The following is a 21,524-nucleotide window of genomic DNA, read 5'->3' on the forward strand; positions in this document are numbered from 1 at the left end:
CAGCCAAGTTCAAGTTCATCTTGGCCATTACCTCATGTCTGGTTTCTGTTGGCAACCGACAGACTCTGGGCGTGACCCTCCCCGTGGTGGACCAGCCTCCCCTCAGCCCTTCCTCCCTCCTCCCTCCCCTCCCCTCCCCTTCCTGCCTGGCTGTGGCCCCAGCAATGGGGCAGGGGTGGGGTGGGGGTGCCCTCAACTCCACATCCTCCCACTCAGCTGAGGGGAGACTGAGGCAGTGGGTGTGAAGGGTGAGGTTTGGGCTCTGGTATCCTGCTGGCCTGGCTGCAGCCGCCTGTGTGGCTCCGGGAATGTGGCTCAACGCCTGCCTTGCCCCCCACCCTCGGTTTACCCACCTGCTTACGTGGGCTCCCGTGCAGGAGAAATGTGGGGGCGTGGAGGACATCACAGACGGGAGGGGCCGGGGCCTCAGAGCCACCCAGCCTCACAGTGGGGGGATTGATAGGGAAGGACACGGGGGGATGGGTGGGTAACTGACCAGGGCGAGATCAATTAGCATAGATCTTGGGGACGGATATTGATGGGGGGAAAGTCCATGGACTGGGGGGTGTCGGGAGCTGGAAAGGCAGAGGGAAAGGCGCGCCCACCCAGGCTTTGAGGGAGGAGGGGGCAGAGGGAAGCGAATCCACCAGGAATAGAGGAGGCGGAGGCAGAAGTGCTGACTGGCCAGAATCGGAAATGAGAGGCCTCCGAGCTCAGGGCCCTTTGAGCGGGAGTGGGGAGAGGGGAGAGCGGGATCTCACTGCTTCTTCCCTCCCTCTCTCCAGGGTCTGCAGGGAGGCAGCGGTGCCCAGCCTCACCCCAGGTGCTCTTAGTCCAGTCAGGGCAGCAGCAATGTGGTCCTCCCCAGAACTGTGCTCCCCGGACACCCAGTTTGGGGACCTCACCTTCCCCCCAACCCATGACCCCCTGAGAGCCTCTTGACAATGTGTCACCTCCCTTCTGTGCCCCAGAAAGTTCTGACTCCCAGGCCTGGCGGGTGGCCACTCCCTCCCTCTAAACCCTTCTAGGGCTCCCCACTACCCCAGAGCAAAGCCCACATCATCTGTCTGGCCCCTGCCACCGGAGGTCTCTCACATTCCAGCCAGTTCCCAACCCCCCACACACCATTGCCTATGCTGAGCCCCCTGCCAGTGCCGCCCCACCCCCCATTCTGCCAGCCCTGGTCTCACCCTTTCTGGGTCCCCAGAGGGGTCCAGCCAGTCAAGAGAGGGATGCTGAGAAAGGTGCCGCCCTTGCCTGCCTCAGTTTCCCTTCCCTCCCAGGCTCGGGTGGGGTGGAGCTGGAGCCAGCGCAGTCTGAGAGAAGGGTCCTGGGCCCTGGCGGGAGGGCCTGGTCAGAGGGTTTGGTCCAAGGCAGAAGCTGGGGAAGGGTTAAGCGAGCGGGCTGGGCCTCCTCCCACCGCAGCTTTTATTAGCTTTGGTTTCTGAACCACTTAAGACATTCCCAGCCTCCCGCAGGGGCAGGGAGAGATGTGGGGTGGGGGTGGCAGAGGTAATGCTGGGCTCCATCAGCACCAGGCAGGGGAGAGGTTGGCCACAGGGGGCCCAAATCCCAAAGCGAGGAGTCGTGGACATCTGCTCGCTGGGGGACCGTGACCAAGTCACTCCCCTCTCCGGGGCTCTGTGGGTGCAAGGCAGGGTGCTTAATATTTAGGGGGTGTGGGGAAGTCTGAACCTTTCGGTGCCCTTTCTGTCCCCCAGTGCCCTTCAAAGGCTCTTGGTGCGGGTGCCCAAGGCCAGAGGAAGAGACAGAGGTTCAGAGTGGGTGAGCCAGCGCTGGGCTGAAGCCCTGGCTCCTGATCCAGGATTCCCTCCACCCATAGCACATGGGTCTCCTCTGAACTCAGGAGAAGCAGCCTCAATCCCTGCTTCCTCCTCCGGCTGGTTTTGTGGAGCCTGGGAGGAGAGGGAGGGGCTGCCTACAGGCGTCCTGGGCACCCAGCACAGGGAGGGAGGCGGAATGCCATGTCCCCTCCCCCACCCCCCCGTCTGCTCAGCCAGGACAGCCCCACAGGGTCCTGGGGAGGCCCTTGCCCGTGGGCTCTGCAGCAGGAAACCTCCCTCAGTGGCCGGAAGATTTGAACACAGCCCCTGGGGACCCCACACATCTCCACGCTCTGCAGTTCTGTGGCCGCCGGGTAGCCCAGAGCTCGTTTCTCTCTGCGTCTGGACCTCCTGGGCCGCGCCTGCAGCAGCTGCTCCTACATCCTCCAACCCTGTCCCCAACACAAACCGGGGAGAGAGCAGAGGCTCAAAGGTCCAGCCGCTTACCCAGAACCCGCAGACGCGCTCACACGCTCCTGGCCTACACAGAGCCCCTTATGGGGGTGGGGGGTGAGGGACACCTGGGCCTGGGGCTAAGGCTGCCCTCCCATGCCCCCACTCCCTAGACTACTGTGCAGCCTCAGGCAATTCACTTCCCCACCCTGAGCCTCCTCTGTCAACCGCCTGCCTGCCTGCCTTCTAGGGGTGGGGGGACCCCGGCCATGCTCACTCAGCTGCAGCCGTCTGAACATGAATGTGAGCATGAACACTGGCCCCTGCCCCATCCTGTCTGTCCCACTGACGAAGCCTCTCTGCCCCGACCCAGCACACTGGCTTTGATGTGGGCTGAAGCCTGGGATGGGGGCTTGGATGCTGTCCTGGGAGTCCCCACGCCCCGCCATGGGCTGCCTCAGTTTCCCCCGGCCACCCCGTGGTCCCTCTAGGCCTTGGCGTGGATGGGGGGGAGAGTGATGCGCTGTGTGACCCTGGGAAGATCCCCTTGTCTCTCTGGGCCTCAGTTTTCCCATCTATACCATGGGAAGCAGGTGGTAATGACACTGGTCCCATAGCTCTACCACGATGGTCTCCAGGAGACGCCCCTGGGGACCCCACAGGCTGAGTCTGGGGCCACACCCCATCCCCTCAGGACCAAGGCGGAGGGAAATTTGGCCTCAGGGAGAGGCCAGGTGGGGGCTCAAGGCCCAGGTGGGGTGTGGGAGGTTGGCGCCCCTGTGCCGGGGGTGTGGCGTGGGACCCAGCAGGCCCTCTTCGCCCTGAGCCCCCCGGGCCGGCCCCTCTGCCCTGCCCCTCCCGGCCCCCCAGCTGGCCTCTCGGCCCCTACCTGTGCCTGATAAATGCCCGCAGGATCCCTTGGTCCTAATCCCACAAAGGAACGGTTTGCAGGGGACGTGTCGGGCGGAGAGTAGGCTGCAGGGAGGAGAGAGACCGAGAGCCCGTTAGCGAGGGGTTGCGGGAGCTGGGGCGACCCTGGCCCCAGAGAGGGTGGCCACCGCCAGGCGTCACACAGCTGGGCCTCTGCACCCAGTGCCTGGGGCCTCCGAGCCTGCCGCCCTCCCCCGGTTGAACCGGGCCCCCTTGAAAGGCCCGAGGTCCTTGGGAGGCGGGGATCCTGACTCGAGGGGCCTGGGGGTCACAGCTGAGATCGCCCAGGTGGGCGGGGTGTCTGCTGAGAGGGAAGGCAGGATGGCTCCGTAATTCACAAAACTGCCCGTGAATTATTCAGGGTGTGCAGTGCCCGCCCGGTCCTGCCACTGAGGGCTGCCTCTGCACGGGGTGCATGAATTATTGAGGGCGTTTTATTTATTAATCTTCCTCCCGAGAGGGCAGAGGGAGGGCTGGGTGTGTGCACACATACAGATGTGCGTATTTATATTTCAGTCTCAGCGATTATATTTTGTCAGCGTGTGAGTAACTCACAGCCTGGTGCTACAGTGGGGATGGGGGCTTCAGACAGGCTGGGACCCAGGTAGGGGGAGAAGAAGCTGCAACAGGCGGGGTCCCCAAGTTGTCCTGGCTGGGATTGGGGGGAGCTGGAGGCAGCGAGGCTTATGGGGAGAAGTAGGGGTAGATTTGCAGTTAAGAGCCCCGGTGCAGGGAAAAGGGGGTGGAATCCATGCCTATCCTGCATTTATTAAGTGTCTACTGTATGCCAGGCTCTGGGCATGATCTCACCGAGCCCTGAGCAGATCCTACGCAGTATCCTGCATTTATTAAGTGTCTACTGTATGCCAGGCTCTGGGCGTGATCCCATCGAGCCCTGAGCAGATCCTACGCAGTATCCTGCATTTATTAAGTGTCTACTGTATGCCAGGCTCTGGGCGTGATCCCATCGAGCCCTGAGCAGATCCTATGCAGTATCCTGCATCTATTAAGTGTCTACTGTATGCCAGGCTCTGGGCATGATCCCACCGAGCCCTAAGCAGATCCTACGCAGTATCCTGCATCTATTAAGTGTCTACTGTATGCCAGGCTCTGGGCGTGATCCCATCGAGCCCTGAGCGGATCCTACGCAGTATCCTGCATCTATTAAGTGTCTACTGTATACCAGGCTCTGGGCATGATCCCACTGAGCCCTGACTGGATCCTATGCAGCCAACACTCCCATTTCACAGATGAGCAGGCAGGGACAGCTGGCAAGAATGACCACAGCTGCCTGACACCACGCAGCATCAGGTGCCATGCGGAATGTCCTCTCTGCCTCCCTGACCCACATCACCGGCTTGTTCCCCACTGCCCTGTGAATTGGGCACCAAGGTGAACCCATTTTGCAGCTGAGAAAACTGAGGCTCAGAGAGGGGAAGACACCTGCCTGAGGTCACACAGCAAGAGAGCTGCAGAGGTGGGATTCCAGCCCAGGGTGGATTTGGGGCTGATCTCCTCCAGCCAGTGATCAGAAGAAGCCGGTTTTTATGGGCAGGCAGCCCGGGTTCTGGCACGCAGTGGGGACGGGGGGAGGAACGCCGGGGCAGGGAGAAGAGGAGCTGAGGGCACCTAGAAGGAACCGCAGCCACCAACTGCTTGGGTGGGGTGGGGGTCTCATTTGGAGAGTGAGGGACAGAGATGCTCAAAAATGGGGGTGAGGGGCAGATGGAGTCCATGGGGAGAGCTCTCTGGGTTCAGAGATGTCTGGCGCCCTGTGAGGGTGGGTGACCCACCCAAGCCTGCATGGGGGTCGCGGGGAGAGTCCGGGGGTAGAGCCACTGCGGAATAACGGGGTGGACCTCAGCACAAGGATGCCAGGACCGAGGGGCCGTCCAGCGGCCACCCAGAACCACATCCAGAGAGTGGAAAAGTCCAGAAGGTGCAGCGTCCGCCAACCCAGGGGCTTCCGGGTCAGGTGGACAGGCGAAGAGGGTCCCATCTAAAGGTGTGGTCCAGCCCAGGCCACCCAAAGGAACTGGGCCTGGTGTAGCTCCTTTCTCCCCAAGAAGCCAGAACCCTGGAAATGTTTACGTAAAACGTCCTGATTTTAAAATGATCACAACTGATTCTCCTTTGCCACAAACAAAAGACCAGTCTGGGGGTCGAGTCTGGCCCTTGGGCCGCCCCTGTGAGATCGGTGTCCACTGTCAGCTGCCTGACACACCAGGGAGGGTTTCTGACGGCCCACGGCAGGCACCGGGGTCCCCCAGGCGATTCGGCGAAGGGGACAGACCCTGGACTCTCACCCTGGCCTGTGGCTTGGTCCGGCCAGCCCCTAAGGCTGCCTCAGCCCTACATGGGCCCAACCACGTGGCCCCTGGGCTGTTTTCTGGAGACCCACCAAACTCGCCAGGCCCCGCAGGGTCGGATCTGACCTCTGACCTGGCAGTGGGGCTGGGGAGGGGACAGGCCCCCCTGCGGACATCCGCCCCACCAGGGCACCGCTTCCCGCGTGCTTACAAGGCGAGGTCGGCGACGTGGCTCCTCCCTCGGAGGTGGTGGCGGGTTTGGTGGCAGGGGGGAGCGCCAGCCGTGGCAGCCCCGGGGGCGGAGGTGCCAGCATCTGAGCAGAAAGGCAGTGGCTGGGCATTTTGAGCTGACCACTTCCATTTAACTGGGGGAACAGAGAGACACGTGGTTAAGGGGTGGGCTCCCCCTCTACCTCGGGCTGCTGGCGCCGGCCGCCCCCGGCTCTGTGCACGGCCCGGGCGGGGTGGCAGGCTGGGGGGCCAGGGCGCGGGTGTGACCATGGCGGGTTTGGTGGGTCTGAGGATGGCCGGAGGTGGAGGGGCCTGGGGATGCCCGCTTGCTGGTGTCACTCAAAGCCCGGCACTACTGGGGCCATGCTCACTGTATCTCCTCCGTAAACCCCCTGCACGCCAACTCAACTGAGTTCCTTCCGAACAGTGCCACCGCCTCCTAACAGCAGGTTCTCTGCGTTTTTCCTAATTCACTGCGAGCACGCCATCATCCACCATCATCCACGGCCTGGCCCGTGATTCCAAAGTCCGAAAAGCTCTGAACATCCAAAGCTTCCTGTGGAGTCTGGCAAACGCTGTCTTAATGGAACTGAGTTTGGTGGTTTTTTTGTAATCAATTTCTTTCTGCCCCCCTGCCCCCCAGTCTTTTTTTCTTTTTGAGACAGGCTCTCGCTCTGTCACCCAGGCTGGGGTGCAGTGGCACAATCACAGCTCACAGCAACCTCGACCTCCCAGGTTCAAGCGATCCTCCCACCTCAGCCTCCTGAGTAGCTGGGACTACAGGCGCCCGCCACCATGCCTGGCTCATTTTGAAGGTTTTTTTTTGTAGAAACTGGGTCACGCTATGCTGCCCAGGTTGGTCTTGAACTCTGGGCTTATGCGATCCTCCCGCCTTGGCCTCCTAAAGCGCTGGGATCACAGGCGTGAGCCGCTATGCCCAGTCCTTCCCTGCCTTGTGTTAACATGACTACGACTCATGCAGTTTCTAGGACCTACGGGTGCCACCCAGACCCCACAGGCTGCGACGTGACGCGTCTGAAACCCTGACATTCGAAAGCATCTCAATTCTGACCCAATCCAGCTGCCTCCCAGCACGACAGAGGAGGGGACTTCAGAACCGAGTCCTCAAGACCCTTTTAAGCAGAGGTTATGCCTTCGTGTGAGCACGTGGCCCCCGGGAGGTCACCTGGAGCCGCCAAGAGAGGCCTGAACGCGCCCCGCCCGACTCACCGGTCCAGGTTGCTGGCTGGCTGGGTCGCAGGCCAGCGAGACAAGATCTTTGAGCGGGTCCTGGGGGTTGAGATGAGGTGGGTAGCGGATGGCCGTGTGGGGGAAGTAGGTGGAGGCCGTCTGGGGTAGGATGGACGTCGTAGGGAAATGCAGAGCGGAGGACGGGTGTGGGCTCCGGGCGATCCCTGCGGAGACAGTGGGAAGCGGGGGTTACTTGGGGGCTCCAGCCGGTCTGCCCTGTGACCGTGTGACTATGTGTCTGTGGGTGTGATTCCTGCCTGCATCTCAGTGCATTTAGTAATAATAACCACCAAAAAAACCCAGCAGCACTGACCACATTTACGCCTAAATTCCCCGACTCCCACGGCAACCCCACTGGGGCTGTGATATTATCCTTGTGTTTTAATTTAATTTTTTAGTTTTGTAGAGGTGGGGGTCTTGCTATGTAGCCCAGGCAGGTCTCGAACTCCTGGGCTCAAGTGATCCTCCCTCCTCGGCCTCCCAAAGTGCGGGGATTACAGGTGTAACCGACTGAGCCTGGCGTTTTTTTTTTTTGAGACAGTCTCCCTCTGTCACCCAGGCCAGAGTGCAGTGGTATGACCTCAGCTCACTGCAACCTCCACCTCCTGGGTTCAAGCAATTCTGCCCCAGCCTCCCAAGTAGCTGGGATTACAAGTGCACACCACCATGCCCGGCTAACTTTTGTATTTTTAGTAGAGATGGGGTTTCACCATGTTGGCCAGGCTGGTCTCGAACTCCTGACCTCAGGTGATCCGCCCACTTTGGCCTCCCAAAGTGCTGGGATTACAGGCGTGAGCCACTGCACCTGGCCCCGTCTTTTTTTTTTGTTTTAACAGAGGATGACAGGGTGGCCTTCAGGGGATGTGTCACCTGCCTGGGGCCATACGGCATCAGGTGGCAGACCCGGAATTTGAACCCAGCCCATCTGGCCCCACAGTCTACACTATAAACCTAGGGTTGGCAAGCTCTTTCTACAAATGGCTGAATAGTGATCTTTTTTTTTTTTTTTAAGAGATAGAATCTCACTTTGTCACCCAGGCTGGAGTGCAGGGGCATGCTCATGGCTCCCTGCAGCCTCGACCTCCTGACCTCAGGTGATCCTCCTGCCTCGGCCTCCTGACCTCAGGTGATCCTCCTGCCTCGGCCTCCTGACCTCAGGTGATCCTCCTGCCTCGGCCTCCTGACCTCAGGTGATCCTCCTGCCTCGGCCTCCTGACCTCAGGTGATCCTCCTGCCTCAGCCTCCTGACCTCAGGTGATCCTCCTGCCTCGGCCCCCTGAGTAGCAGGGACTGCCAGCGTGTCCCACCACGCCTGGCTAATTTTTTGTATTTTTAGTAGAGATGAGGTTTCATCATGTTGCCCAAGCTGGTCTCAAACTCCTGGACTCAAGCAATCCACCCGCCTCAGCCTCCCAAAGTGCTGGGATTACAGGCATGAGCCACTGTGCCCGGCCTAATTCCAGCACATAAAGAAATCCCGTCTCCATCAGCCATCACTCCTCACCTCCTCCCCGAGCCCCAGCACCCATACATCCCCTTCCTGCCTCTGTGGCTGGGCCTGTCCTGGACATTTCATAGAAATGAGATCACATGCTGTGTGGCCTTTTTGTCTGGCTTCTCTTACTGAGCGTGACGTCCTCAAGGTGGCGTGCGTCAGAGCCTCGTGCCTTTTCATGGCTGAGTCATATTCTATTGTGGTGCCTGCCTTTTCCTCTTTCTATACAGTTCAGTGATTTTTAGTATTTTCACTATTTATAGCAATCACTCCCCCGTCTCCCCAGCCTCTGGCCAGATAGTAAATATTTTTGGCTTTTGGCCACATGGTCTCTGCTGTAATTACTCAGCTCTGCCAAGACAGGGTGGGAGCTGCCACAGGACATATACAAAGACGTGGTTGTGGCTCTGTGCCAATAAAACTTTATTCGTAAGAACAGGCAACCAGGGGGCCGGCGTTTGCTGACCCCTGGCCCAAATGACTGCTTTGATTTGGGTCTGCCTCTCTGTGTAAAGAACTAAATATTTTATCACTAGAACATGAGGTGGTAAGCAATATTTGAGGCTTCCTACAATTCACCCCCCTTAATCCCAATGGCAACCATGGGAGGTGATTTTTTTGTTTTGTTTTTTTCAGATGGAGTCTTGCTCTGTTGCCCAGGCTGGAGTGCAGAGGCGCAATCTCGGCTCACTGCAGCCTCCGCCTCCCGGGTTCAAGAAATTCTTGTGCCTCAACCTCCTGAGTAGCTGGGATCACAGGCACGCATCACCACACTGAGCTAATTTTTGTATTTTAGTAGAAACGAGGTTTCACCATGTTGTCCAGGCTGGTCTTGAACTCCTGACCTCAGGTGATCCGCCTGCCTTGGCATCCCAAAGTGCTGGGATTAAGGTGTGAACCACTGTGCCTGGCCGAGGTGGAGATGTCTCTCTCTTTTTTTTTTTTTGAGATGGAGTCTCGCTGTGTCGCCCAGGCTGGAGTGCAGTGGCACGATCTTGGCTCATTGCAAGCTCCACCTCCCGGGTTCACGCTATTCTCCTGCTTCAGCCTCCCAAGTAGCTGGGACTACAGGTGCCTGCCACCATGCCCGGATAATTTTTTGTATTTTTAGTAGAGACGGGGTTTCACCATGTTAGCCAGGATGGTCTGGATCTCCTGACCTCATAATCCGCCCGCCTTGAACTCCCGAAGTGCTGGGATTGCGGGCGTGAGCGACTGCACTTGGCCTTTTTTTTTTTTTTTTTTTTTTGAGACAGGGTCTTGCTCTGTTGCCCAGGCTGGAGTGCAATGGCGTGAACTCGGCTCACTGCAACCTCTGCCTCCCGGGTTCAAGCGATTCTCCTGCCTCAGCCTCCCAAGTAGCTGGGACTACAGGTGCATGCCACCACACTCGGCTAATTTTTGTATTTTTAGTAGACAAGGGGTTTCACCATGTTGGCCAGGCTGGTCTTGAACTCCTGACCTTGTGATCCGCCTGCCTCGGCCTCTCAAAGTGCTGGAATTACAGGCATGAGCCACCGAGCCTAGCCTTTTATTTTGAGATGGAATCTTACTCTGTTGCCCAGGCTGGAGTGCAGTGGTATGATCTCTGCTCACTGCAACCTCCGCCTCCCAGGTTCAAGCAATTCTCCTGCCTCAGCCTCCCCAGTAGCTGGCACAGGTGCGTGCCACCACGCCTGGCTAGTTTTTGTATTTTTAGTAGAGATGGGGTTTCACCATGTTGGCCAGGCTGGTCTCAAACTCCTGACCTCAGGTGATCCACCCACCTCAGCCTCCCAAAGTGCTGGGATTACAGGCGTGAGCCACTGCGCCCGGCCTCATCGGCAGCTTCTGATCCTGCCTGTCCATCAGTGTCTGGGGTTGGAATGCGGGGATTAGATTGAGACAGTGGGTGAGGGGAGTGAGGTGAAGTTAGGTTGCAGCCTCTTCTTATACGCGGGGAAACTGAGGCCCAAAGGGACTGAGTCCAATCTCTCAGCTGGGCTGGAACAAGGCCCTGGGCACTCTCCACTACGGCACCTCTATGGGTTTTTGCCCACCTAGAAGACTACAGCAATAAGACTCATGGTCAGACATCCAGTGGGACTTCCCTGGCTGTGAGAGGCCTGATTGGAGGGCCCGCCGACCCTCCCCGCCAGGGGCCCGTGGCGCTTACCGCTGTGCACGGCGATGACAGGCCGGTGGTGCTGGGTGAAGCTGGAGAGGCGGGGAGAGTCCTGGGGGGACGGGCTGTTGAATGGTGACTTGTCCATCTCTGTCTTCTTCACCGGGGACGAAATGCCTGTGGAGGGGACGGGACGAGAGAGTCACAGGCTGGTCACACCCTGGGAGCCCTGGACCTTCCCCGAAGCCAAACTCCGCAGGGATAGGAGCCTCCTCACCCCGCCTCCTCCTCCCCCAGAATCCTGAGCGGGAGACAGCCCATCACTCAGAGGAGTCAACGGAGGCTCAGAGCAGAGAAGGGGCTGGACAGGGCGGCACAGCCGGGGGATGGAGAGCTGGGTATCAACACGTGCCCCTGGGCCTCGCTCCCAGCCCTCGCCTACTCTCCTTCCAGAGAAATGGGGAGGCTCAGGGCTGCCCCATCACCTAGGAGTCACCCGAGCCCTAGAGAAGGCGGCAGGGAGGGCAGAGACAGATCCGAAGCCCAGTTAGACCTTGACTGGCTAAGGGCGCACAGACAAGCCCCAGCTCAGCTCTGCCTTCCCTCATCCACGCGGGAGGAAGGAACGGAGCCTCCCTGGGGCTGAAGTGAGGTGCATCCACCCTCTGCAGTGACTTGCTGGCATCACTCTGCAGACAGGGGCCTCACTACCTCCCAGGCTGCCTGGGACAAAAGCCCCAACAGCCCCCAACTCAGCAGCTCAGCCCCTCACACCTTCCTCAGTGAATCAATGAATGAAGAAACAGACGGAGGCCGGGCACGGTGGCTCATGCCTGTAATCCCAGTGCTTTGGGAGGCTGAGGTGGGCAGACCACTTGAGGCCAGGAGTTCAAGACCAGCCTGGCCAACATGATGAAACCCTCTCTGCACTAAAAATACAAAAATTAGGTGGGTGTGGTGGCGGGTGCCTGTAATCCCAGCTACTTGGGAGGCTGAGGCAGGAGAATTGCTTGAATCCGGGAGGCGGAGGTTGCAGTGAGCCGAGTTCACGCCACTACACTCCAGCCAGGGCTACAGAGTGAGACTCCATCTCAAACACAAAAAACAGATGGATAGTTGGGTGCAGGGGCTCACGCCTGTAATCCCAGCACTTTGGGAGGCTGAGGCGAGTGTATCACCTGAGGTGAGGAGTTTGAGACCAGCCTGGTCGACATGGTGAAACCCCGTCTCTGCTAAAAATACAAAAATTAGCCGGGTGTGGTGGTGGGCGTCTGTAATCCCAGCTACTTGGGAGGCTGAGGCAGGAGAATCGCTTGAACCCAGGAGGCAGAGGTTGCAGTGGGCCGAGATCACACCATTGCACTCCAGCCCAGGCGACAAGAATGAAACTGTGAAACTCTGTCTCAAAAACAAACAAGCAAGTAAACAAACCAACAAAAAACTGATGGATGGACTCAGGGAGGCTCACCCACCAAACATCGGCTTCCCTCCCCCTCCAGGCACCCCCCTGGAAAGCCCCTGGGTGTGGGGAAAGCAGGTGGTCCAGGGTTCAAACCCCGGCTGGCCATGAGGCTGTGTGACCTGGGGCGAGCTGCCACATCCACCCCTTTTCATAAAACAGGGGATTCTGTAAAGCTCTGGAATTTCCATCGGGAGCAGTGTGGGAGTGGCGGCTGTGAGGATTGGGCCAGGGGTGCCTGTGCAGGTGAAGCCCACGGCCGTCCCAGATCCCTGGGCATCAGGGCATTCTCTGAGGATGCCTTCAGCCCTGCTTTCCGAGGGAACGTCAGCCACCCAGCTTGAAGAATGTTAGTTACTGCAGGAGCCGCTGCTGCTGCTGCTGTTTGGGGTGAGTGGGGAGATGACAGGATGCCCCTTGACACTTTCACCCTGTCTTCAAAATGAAGCGGGAACACAGAGCCCCAAAGAGGGCCATTTTGGGTATTTCCAGGAGGCTGGGGTGGAGTCCCAGCTTTGGAGCCGAAATGCCTGGTCTTCTGGGGCTGTGTCTCTCTCTCTTTTTTTCTTTGAGATGGAGTCTCGCTCTGTCGCCCTGGCTGGAGTGCAGTGGTGCGATCTTGGCTCACTGCAACCTCCGCCTCCCAGGTTCAAGCGATTCTCCTGCCTCAGCCTCCCGAGTAGCTGGGATTACAGGCTCCCACTGCCACGCCTGGGTCATTTTTGTATTTTTAGTAGAGACGGTGTTTCACCATGTTGGTCAGGCTGGTCTCAAACTCCTGGCCTCAGGTGATCCCCCTACCTCGGCCTCCCAAAGTGCTGGGATTATAGGCATGAGCCACTGTGCCTGGCCAATTTGTCACCCAGGCTAGAGTGCAGAGGCACGGTCATGGCTCACTGCAGCCTCAACCTCCTGGGCTTAAGTGATCCTCCCACCTCGGCCTCCCAGGTAGGTGGGACCACAGGCATGCACCATCATGTCCAGACACTTTTTTTTTTTAGAGATGGGGTCTTGCTATGTTGCCCAGGCTGGTCTCAAACTCCTAGGCTCAAGGGATCCTCTTGCCTTGTTCTCTCAAAGTGCTGGGATTACAGGCGTGAGCCACAGTGCCTGGCCCCAGGGAAGCTTTGTCAAGTGAGGGATAAGGGTCACATCTTGCCTGAGAAATGCAGTGTCCTGGGCCCTACCCTATCCCTGGAAATGGAATCTCAGGGAGGCATGCCCTGGACAGCCACATTTTTAGAAAGGATTTTTACATTTCTTTTAAGGTAGAACATATCTGCTGAGACCATCCAAACAGGGTGATGAGTTTAGCTTCCCTTCGACCTGGCCCTTGGAGTTCCTTCCTTCCAGGGTCTCTCAGATGGGCACTGTGGACACTGGGGCCGGATCGTTCTCTGGGGTGGGGCCCTGCTGAGCAGAGTCCCTGGCCACCACCCACTTCATGCCAGGAGCACCCCCCAGTTGTAACAACCACAGATGTCCCCAGACATCACCAAAAGTACCCTGGGCAAGAATCACCTGTGGTTGAGACCCTCTGGGTTAGGGGACCTCATGGGCCCTCCACGAGACTATGTCCCGTGATCCTCTGCCCTGCTGTGGTCCTAGGAGGCTGCACGCACTGCAATCCACACGGAGTGAGGAGGGAGAGAGGACGTGAGTCCCAGGAGCCGGGGTCCCCCTGGTTAATTCTACCGTCTGCCCCGTCAGGAGCTTCTTCTAGTGTCTGCTGTGAGCAGCGACGTAACTCAGTATTTTCCAAATAATTCACGCAGGATTTCTTAGTCTCAGCACTGCTGATGTGGGGGCCAGATCGGTCTGTGTAGGGAGCTGTCCTGGGCACTGGAGGGCGCTGAGCAGCATCCCTGGCCTCCACCCACTCGGTGCCAGGAGCGCCCCTCAGTGGGGACAACCACAGATGTCCCCAGATGTGACCTGGTGTCCCCGGGTGATGCCCTGATGAGAAACGGTGAGGATGTCACCGTGTCTTGGGTCTCCTGCTGATGGTTCCATAGGCACCTGCAGGCATTTGTGTGGCACAGCCCCTCCCCAGTCCTGTCCCCACCTCCTCCATCCTCCCAGCATCGCTGCATCCTTCCCCGAATAGGGTTACCACTCAGGGAACTTCCGTCCTCTCTGACGGCTGCAGCCCGGGGGAGCCCAGATCCAGGACCCAGCTGTGGGGGGACGTGCAGCTCTTCATCTGCTTTTGTGGTTATGGAACCAGCTGTCCCCATGGCCCTGCACACACCATGCTGTGAGGAGTGAAGGTGTCACCGGGACACACCCCAGAAGCAGGTCAGCAGTTCTCGGGGATCCGGGAACACCCAGCTCTGGAGGAGGCTGGCACCCAGGACACCCACATGGGGGGCAGGAAGGATGACACCTCCACTCATGCCCAGCCTGTGAACACTCACAGGGGAACACTCCTGAGGCCTTGGACGTCGAGGCTGAGCCACCCAGAGAGGCCCCACTGCCCAGTGGGATGCCATGAAGTCTGTGACCAAGCTGGGCCCCAGCAGTCAGGCCCGGGCTTTTCCAGGGCAGGAGCATGTGGCAGGAATGAGGGTGGCCTGGAGCCGGGGAGGCCAGGCTGGTCTTGTCGGCACATGTGTGTGCACGTGTATGCCTGTGCACGTGTGTGCGTGCATGTATGTGTATGCCTGTACGCATGTGCATAGCTGCATGCATGTGTGCATGTCTGTGCATGTGTGTGTACGCATGTGAGCATGAGCACGTGTGCACGCCTGCATATGTATGCCTGTACATGCACGTTCATATCTGTGTATGTGTGTATGCCTGTGCACGTGTCTATGTGTGTGAATGCGCACACGCGTGTGCACGTGAATATATGCATGCATGTGTACGCGCGCGCATGCATGTTCATGTCATGTGTGCGTGCACGCACATGTACACGTCTGCAAGCATGCATGCATACCTGTGCATGCCTGTGCACATGTGCGTGCATCTATGTATGAGCATGCATGCGTGTGTGCAAGCGTGTGTGTGTGACTGTGTGCAGGGCCACGGCGGGAACGAGGTTAGGGTTGTCAGACGCTCACTTAGGACGATTTCCTAGAACAGCTTGTCCTGGATGGAAATAGTCTGGCTCAGACTCCACCCCCGGCCGCCACATCCCTGCAGACACCGCTAGAGCTTCCTGAGATGGGGCCGGCGGGAGCCAGGGCAGGGCAGGAAGGAGGGGGGAGCGCGGCCCAGGCACTGCGAGAAAGAATAAGCCGGCATGCTCCCGGCAGGCTCTGCAGACACTGACTGCACCCCGCCTCAAAGCATCCTCGGTCTGTTCAGCAGGCATGCCTGGGACCCCTGTGGGACCTCCCTGTTCAGCCAGCGGGCATGTGCGTCCCCCGCCCATCTCAGAGGCCATCTTTCCTCTCAGGGAACACATCCATATGCCCCTCCCGGCATCCTCAATGCCCCGTCTGAGAATAGTGACTGTAAGGAGGACGCAGGCCCGAGGGCTCCCCCGTCACAGCTTCTTCCTGTCTGTTTAACACACACGCCCATCTGACCTCCTCTCTGTTTTTGACAAAAGGCCCTCATCACCCCTTCGGGGCAGCCATTTGTCACACATGCCCATCTGACCTCCTCTCTGTAGTTGACAAAAGGCCCTCATCACCCAGTCGGAGCAGCCATTTGTTTGCTCAACAAACAAGCCCATCTCCCACTGAAATGCCAGCTCCCCCAGGGGGCCAAGGCCCACTCTTGCTGGGTCTCTAGGGTCCGGGGTCAGGAGGGGGCCCTACACGGGGTGAGTGGAGTAGACAGAGGCACCAATGCAGGGCATGAATCTGCTGAGGACAGCAGTGACCACTGGGCATTGACAGTGCACCAAGGTCTCCTCTGGGCCCTATGGACACTTGGGACTGGATCATTCTCTAGGGTAGGACCATCCTGAGCACTGCAGGGTGCTGAGCGGTGTCCCTGGACCCACTCCATGCCAGGACCACCCTGCAGTCGTGACAACCACACATGTCCCCAGATGTCACCCAGTGTCCTCTGGCGGCAGGATCACCCCTAGGTAAAACCCCCTGGCTCAGAGGATTCCACGGACCCCCAAGAGACTCCATGTCCCATGATCCTCTGCCCTGCTGAGGCCCCAGGAGGCTGCACACATTGAAATCCACACCCTGAGTGGGTGGGAGAGAGGAGGTGAGTCCCAGGGGCTGGGGGTCCCCTGGTTTACACCGTCTGCCACACTGGGAGTTTATTCTGGTATGAGCAGGGGGCAGACTTTTTATTTTTATTTTTATTTTACTTTTTTGAGATAGGGTCTCACTCTGTTGCCCAGGCTGGAATGCAGTGGTGCAATCATAGCTTACTGCAGCCTTGACTTCCTGGGCTCAAGCGATCCCCCCAACCTCAGCCTGTCGAGTAGCTGGGACCACAGGCACACGCCACCACGTGCGGCTAATTTGGTATTTTTTTGTAGAGACAGGGTTTCCCTATGTTATCAAACTCCTAGGCTCAAGTGCTCCTCCAGCCTTGGCCTCCCAAAGTGCTGGGATCACAGGTGTGAGCCACCACGCCCAGCCTCATTTTTTTCCACATAATTAATACAGGTTTCTCAGCCTCAGCACTGTAGACATCGGGGCTGGCTCGTTCCCTGGGGAGGGGCTGTCCTGGGCACTGCAGGGTGCTGAGCAGCGTCCCTGGCCTCGACCCACTCCATGTCAAGAGCACCCCCAGTTGTGACAACCACAGATGTCCCTAGACACCGGCCAGCGTACCTGGGGGTGGGGCAGCATCGCTCTGGGTGAGGACCTTCTGTGAAGGCACCAGCCTCCTCTCTCAATGTGGTCCTCACAGCTGCCCCGTGCAGAGCTTACAGGAGCTGCACCCATTTCACAGACGTGGAGGCTGAGGCCTGATGGGGGAAGTCACTCACCTAAGGCCATAGATCCAAGGTGGGGTGGAGGTGGAGCTGGAACCCAACTCTGTCCCTCCCCAGGCCATGCTGCACTAGTCTCCACCCTGGGGTTAAAAAAAGGGATGGGCAGGCCGGGCTCGGTGGCTCACGCCTGTCATCCCAGCACTGTGGGAGGTCGAGGCGGGAGGATCACTTGAGGTCAGGAGTTCGAGACCAGCCTGGCCAACATGGTGAAACTCCATCTCTACTAAAAATACACAAATTAGCTGGGCGTAGTGGCGGGCGCCTGTAGTCCCAGTCCCAGCTATTTGCGAGGCTGAGGCAGAAGAATTGCTTGAATCTGGAAGGCCGAGGCTGCAGTGAGCCGAGATCATGCCACTGCACTCCAGCCTGGGCAACAGAGGGAGATTCTGACTCAAAAAAAAAAAAAAAAAAAAAAAGGGTTGGGGGAAGCCCGGGGTGACAGAGGAGAGCAATGGATGGGGGCTGCCTGCCCCACCCTGTGTAATAACTGCCTGTGGACGGGACCTGTGTCGCCTTCGAGGGGGAGCTACACAAGCAGCAAAAACAAAGCACAGTGGGGGCTGCTCGAAGGCACCTTCCTCCACCCCACGCAGCCGGGTAAGCAGGGAGACCTCAGGAGGAGGCGGCCAGGAGAAAGGGCACTCCTGGCCCAGGCCCCAAGTGGGCAAAGCCTAGAGGCTGGAATGTGGGGCCTGGAGGCGTGGTGTGGGGGCCTTGCCTGGCATGGGGCTGGCATGATCCCCCCAGGCCTCTGTGAGCCTCAGGGTGGGGGACTGGCTGAGCACTGCCTGGGAGCAAAGGCCCCAGGGCCGCCAGAGGAAGGGAGAGCTGCTCTAATCGGCTTAACCCCCTTAATGAGCGGCTAATTGGGGGCTGTCTAGACAGGAAGCTGGAAAGGGCGGGGAGGGGGAGGAGGAGGAGGAGCATCCCAGGGTGGTGGCCAGGGGCCAAGGGCACCTTCGGGAGAGACCCTGCCTGCCCGGGTTCCTGTTTTGTGTCCTCCCTCTGCGGAGGCACCTGGCTTGGGACGGCCTTGCAGGCTGCAACAATAACCCTGGCCCTTCCTGTGCCCCCGGCCCCTCTGGCCCTTCCTGTGCCCCTGGCCCCTCTGGCCCTTCCCTTGGGCCCCCTGGCCCTTGCCTCGGTCCAGCAATGAGGTTACAGCTGGGCCCCACTGGGAACCTCAGGGACCCCACTCCAGCCCAGGGGCCAGGCCTGTTCCGAGGCGTCCCCCTCGGGACTTCAGAGGCTGCGAAATGTTTATCGATGCAGGCCACGGCGATGGGGAGAGGCCCAGGAAGCACTGGACATAAGCTCGGGGCGCTGCCCCTTCCTTAATGTGGGACCTTTGGGCCTCAGTTTCCCCACTTGTCAACTGATGGCCAGGGGCAGCCCTGATCTCACAGAGTGTTGCCAGGGAGGGGAAATAACCCAGCTTAGGACATCACAGATGCCCCATAAAACAAAGAGAGCAAGGTGCCCTGAGTGGGACCGCTGGGAACGGCCACGTGGTTCTGTGTCCCTGTGCACCTGCTGCCGCTGGGGTGACCTGGAGCAGGTGACATCACCCCTTTGAGCCTCAGGGTTTCCCTCTGCAAAATGAGGTGCCTGCCAGTCACCTCCGCAGGGCTGTCTGGGATTAAAATGTTGGGAAGGGACATAGAGAAAAAGTGGCCAGCCGGGTGCGGTGGCTCACACCTGCCATCCCAACACTTTGGGAAGCAGAGGCAGGAGGATCGCTTGAGCCCGGAAGTTTAAGACCAGCCTGGGCAACACAGGGAACCCTATCAATACAAAAAGTACAAAAAATAGTCAGGAGTGTTGGCAAGTGCCCGTAGTCCCAGCTACTTGGGAGGCTGAGGAAGGAGGATGGCTTGAGCCCAGTGGGTGGTGACTGCACCACTGCACTCCATCCTGGGCGACACAGCAAGTCACTATTTGGGGGGGAAGAAAAAAGGCCGAGCGCGGTGGCTCACGCCTGTAATCCCAGCACTTTGGGTGGCCGAGGCAGGTGGATCACCTGAGGTCAGGAGTTCCAGACCAGACTGGCCAACATGGTGAAAACCTGCCTCTGCTAAAAATACAAAAATCAGCTGGCCGTGGTGGCGGGCGCCTGTAATACCAGCTATTCGGGAGGCTGAGGCACGAGAATCGCTTGAACCTGGGAGGCGGAGCTTGCAGTGAGTCAAAATCGCGCATTGCACTCCAGGCTGGGCGAGACAGATTCCGTCTCAAAAAAAAAAGAAAAAAAAAGTGGCCCAGACCAGGGGTCACGTACCTTCTCCCCACTCCGTTTAGGTCCTTTGCATATGCCACTGGCTATATATATAGGGGAGATTCTGCCCTCAAGAGACATTTGGCCAGGTCTGGGGACATTTACAGTTGTCACCACTGGGGGGTGCTCCTGACACGGAGTGGGTGGAGGCCATGAACTGCACAGCACCCAACAGTGCCCAAGACGGCCCCGCCCCAGAGGATGATCTGGCCTCAAACATCCACAGTGCAGCTCCCGAAACCACGATTCTCCCTGCTGGGAATGCCCTCCTATCATTTTCCCTGCGGATAAATCCACTTAAATCATCCCGGTTGTAGCTTAGCCGCGAATTAATAATAAACCCAGTTCTCACGCCCCAAGTGCGTGCTTTACGTAAAGTCCAGCCCTGGGCCACGGGTGTTAAAATTCTTCCAGTGTTTGGCCGGGTGCGGTGGTTCACGCCTGTAATCCCAGCACTTTGGGAGGCCGAGGCGGGCGGATCACGAGGTCAGGAGATCGAGACCAGCCTGGCTAACATGGTGAAAACCCATCTCTACTAAAAATACAAAAAATTAGCTGGGCATGGTGGTGGGCGCCTGTAGTCCCAGCTACTCGGGAGGCTGAGGCAGGAGAATGGCGTGAACCCAGGAGGTGGAGCTTGCAGTGAGCCGAGATCGCACCACTGCACTCCAGCCTGGGCGACAGAGCAAGACTCTGACTAAAAAAAAAAATAAAAAAAAAAAATTTCCAGTGTTTTCTCTTCACTGGGATATCAAGCCAGAGTTTTTTGAGATGGAGTTTCACTCTTGTTGCCCAGGCTGGAGTGTAATGGTGCAATCTCGGCTCACTGCACCCTCCGCCTCCTGGGTTCAAGTGATTATCCTGCCTCAGCCTCCCGAGTAGCTGGGATTACAGGTGCCCACCAGCACACCCGGATAATTTTGTGTTTTTAGTAATGATGGGGTTTCACCCTGTTGGCCAGGCTGGTCTCAAACTCCTGACCTCAGGTGATCTGCCTGCGTCGGCCTCCCAAAGTGCTGGGATTACAGGTGAGCCTTTTTTGTTTTTTGAGACAGGGTCTTTCTCTGTTGCCCTAGATGGAGTGCAGTGGCATGATCATAGCTCAGGGCAGCTTTGACCGCCCGTTTCAAGCAATCCTCCCACCTCAGCCTCCCAAGGAGCTGGGACTACAAGTGTACGCCACTATGCAACGTTAATTTGTTTTTTTTTTTAAGTAGATACGGGGTCTTGCCATGTTGCTAGGATTACAGTTGTAAGCCACTGCACCCGGCCAGCAACCTGATTGTACAGCAGAGGAAACTGAGGGGCAGAGAGGTTAAGGAACCTGCCAAATGTCACACAGCTGGAGAAGCGGAGAAGCCAGTTGCCCGAGCTCCTCACTGCTCTGTCACCCTGATTCTCCTCCTCAGGGAAGTCCTCCCTTTTCTTCCAACCTCTATCAGGGTCCTCTTGTGCCCCCTGACTATCCTCTGTGCCTCTTCCTCTGGGCTGTAGTGACCTGGATAAAAACCCATCTCCCTCACTAGGCTGTTAGCCCCTGGAAGGTAGGGACAAGAGTAGGCTGGATCATCTCTCTGTCCCCAGGGCCTCAGGTAGGGCCAGCACACAGGAGGGCTTTACACTGAGGATGACACCCTCAGCAGGGAGTGAGTTTGCCATCCCCTGAGGTAATCGAGTGGAAGCTGCAGGAGCACAGACCTCCTCTGACATTCCCTGCTAGCTCTGCGATTCCTGATCACAGAGCAGAAGCTGGTGGGGGCTTCCTCTTTGTCCTTCCCCATTGCTACCACCTCTTTCCCCAGTGGAAGGGGTTGCCAGTGAGCAGCTGGGCAGAAAAGTCAGACTGAGCTCCAGAGACTCTAATCTCTTAAAATGTTTTCTTTTCGAGTTTTCTCAGTTGAAAGCTAGATTCTTTATTTTCCACCTTTCTCCTCTCCTAATAGACTTAAAGCTATGATTTTTCCTCTCAGGGTTGCTTTGGCTCATCACAGAGGTGGTCTTTCACTTTAATTAGCGTGCAGTTTACATTCTGACAGCCTCATCAATTACAGAGTTAATGAGAAGTGACGGCTGGGTGCGGTGGCTCACGCCTGTCATCCCAGAACTTTGGGAGGCTGAGACGGGCGGATCACTTGAGGTCGCTGGATCACTTGAGGTCAGGAGTTCAAGACCAGCCTGCCCAACATAGTGAAACCCATCTCTACTAAAAATACAAAAATTAGCTGGTTGTGGTGGCGCACACCTGTAGTCCCAGCTACTCGGGAGGCTGAGGCAGGAGAATCACTTGAACCCAGGAGGTGGAGCTGAGATTGTACCAC

At 58.1% G+C, this 21,524-nt stretch overlaps 1 protein-coding gene across 7 annotated transcripts in view; it reads right to left on the reverse strand.

The window, feature by feature from the left end:
• Window positions 1-21,524, reverse strand: part of NFIC (nuclear factor I C) — a 108,603-nt gene that overhangs the window by 8,135 nt on the left and 78,944 nt on the right. For 2 of the 7 annotated variants that reach the window (XM_030797455.1, XM_030797454.1), the window contains exons 7-10: window positions 10,609-10,734; window positions 6,938-7,122; window positions 5,688-5,841; window positions 3,127-3,212 (exon numbers count right to left, since the gene is read on the reverse strand). In XM_030797455.1, the coding sequence (XP_030653315.1) occupies window positions 3,127-3,212; window positions 5,688-5,841; window positions 6,938-7,122; window positions 10,609-10,734 (551 nt within the window). Of the gene's footprint in view, window positions 1-3,126; window positions 3,213-5,258; window positions 5,842-6,937; window positions 7,123-10,608; window positions 10,735-21,524 lie in introns of those variants that run through there. The other 5 variants (XM_030797457.1, XM_030797456.1, XM_030797453.1 and 2 more) reach the window with 3 other exon arrangements.

The sequence above is a fragment of the Nomascus leucogenys genome, chromosome 17, assembly GCF_006542625.1.
Source record: "Nomascus leucogenys isolate Asia chromosome 17, Asia_NLE_v1, whole genome shotgun sequence".
NCBI classification, from domain to species: domain Eukaryota; kingdom Metazoa; phylum Chordata; class Mammalia; order Primates; family Hylobatidae; genus Nomascus; species Nomascus leucogenys.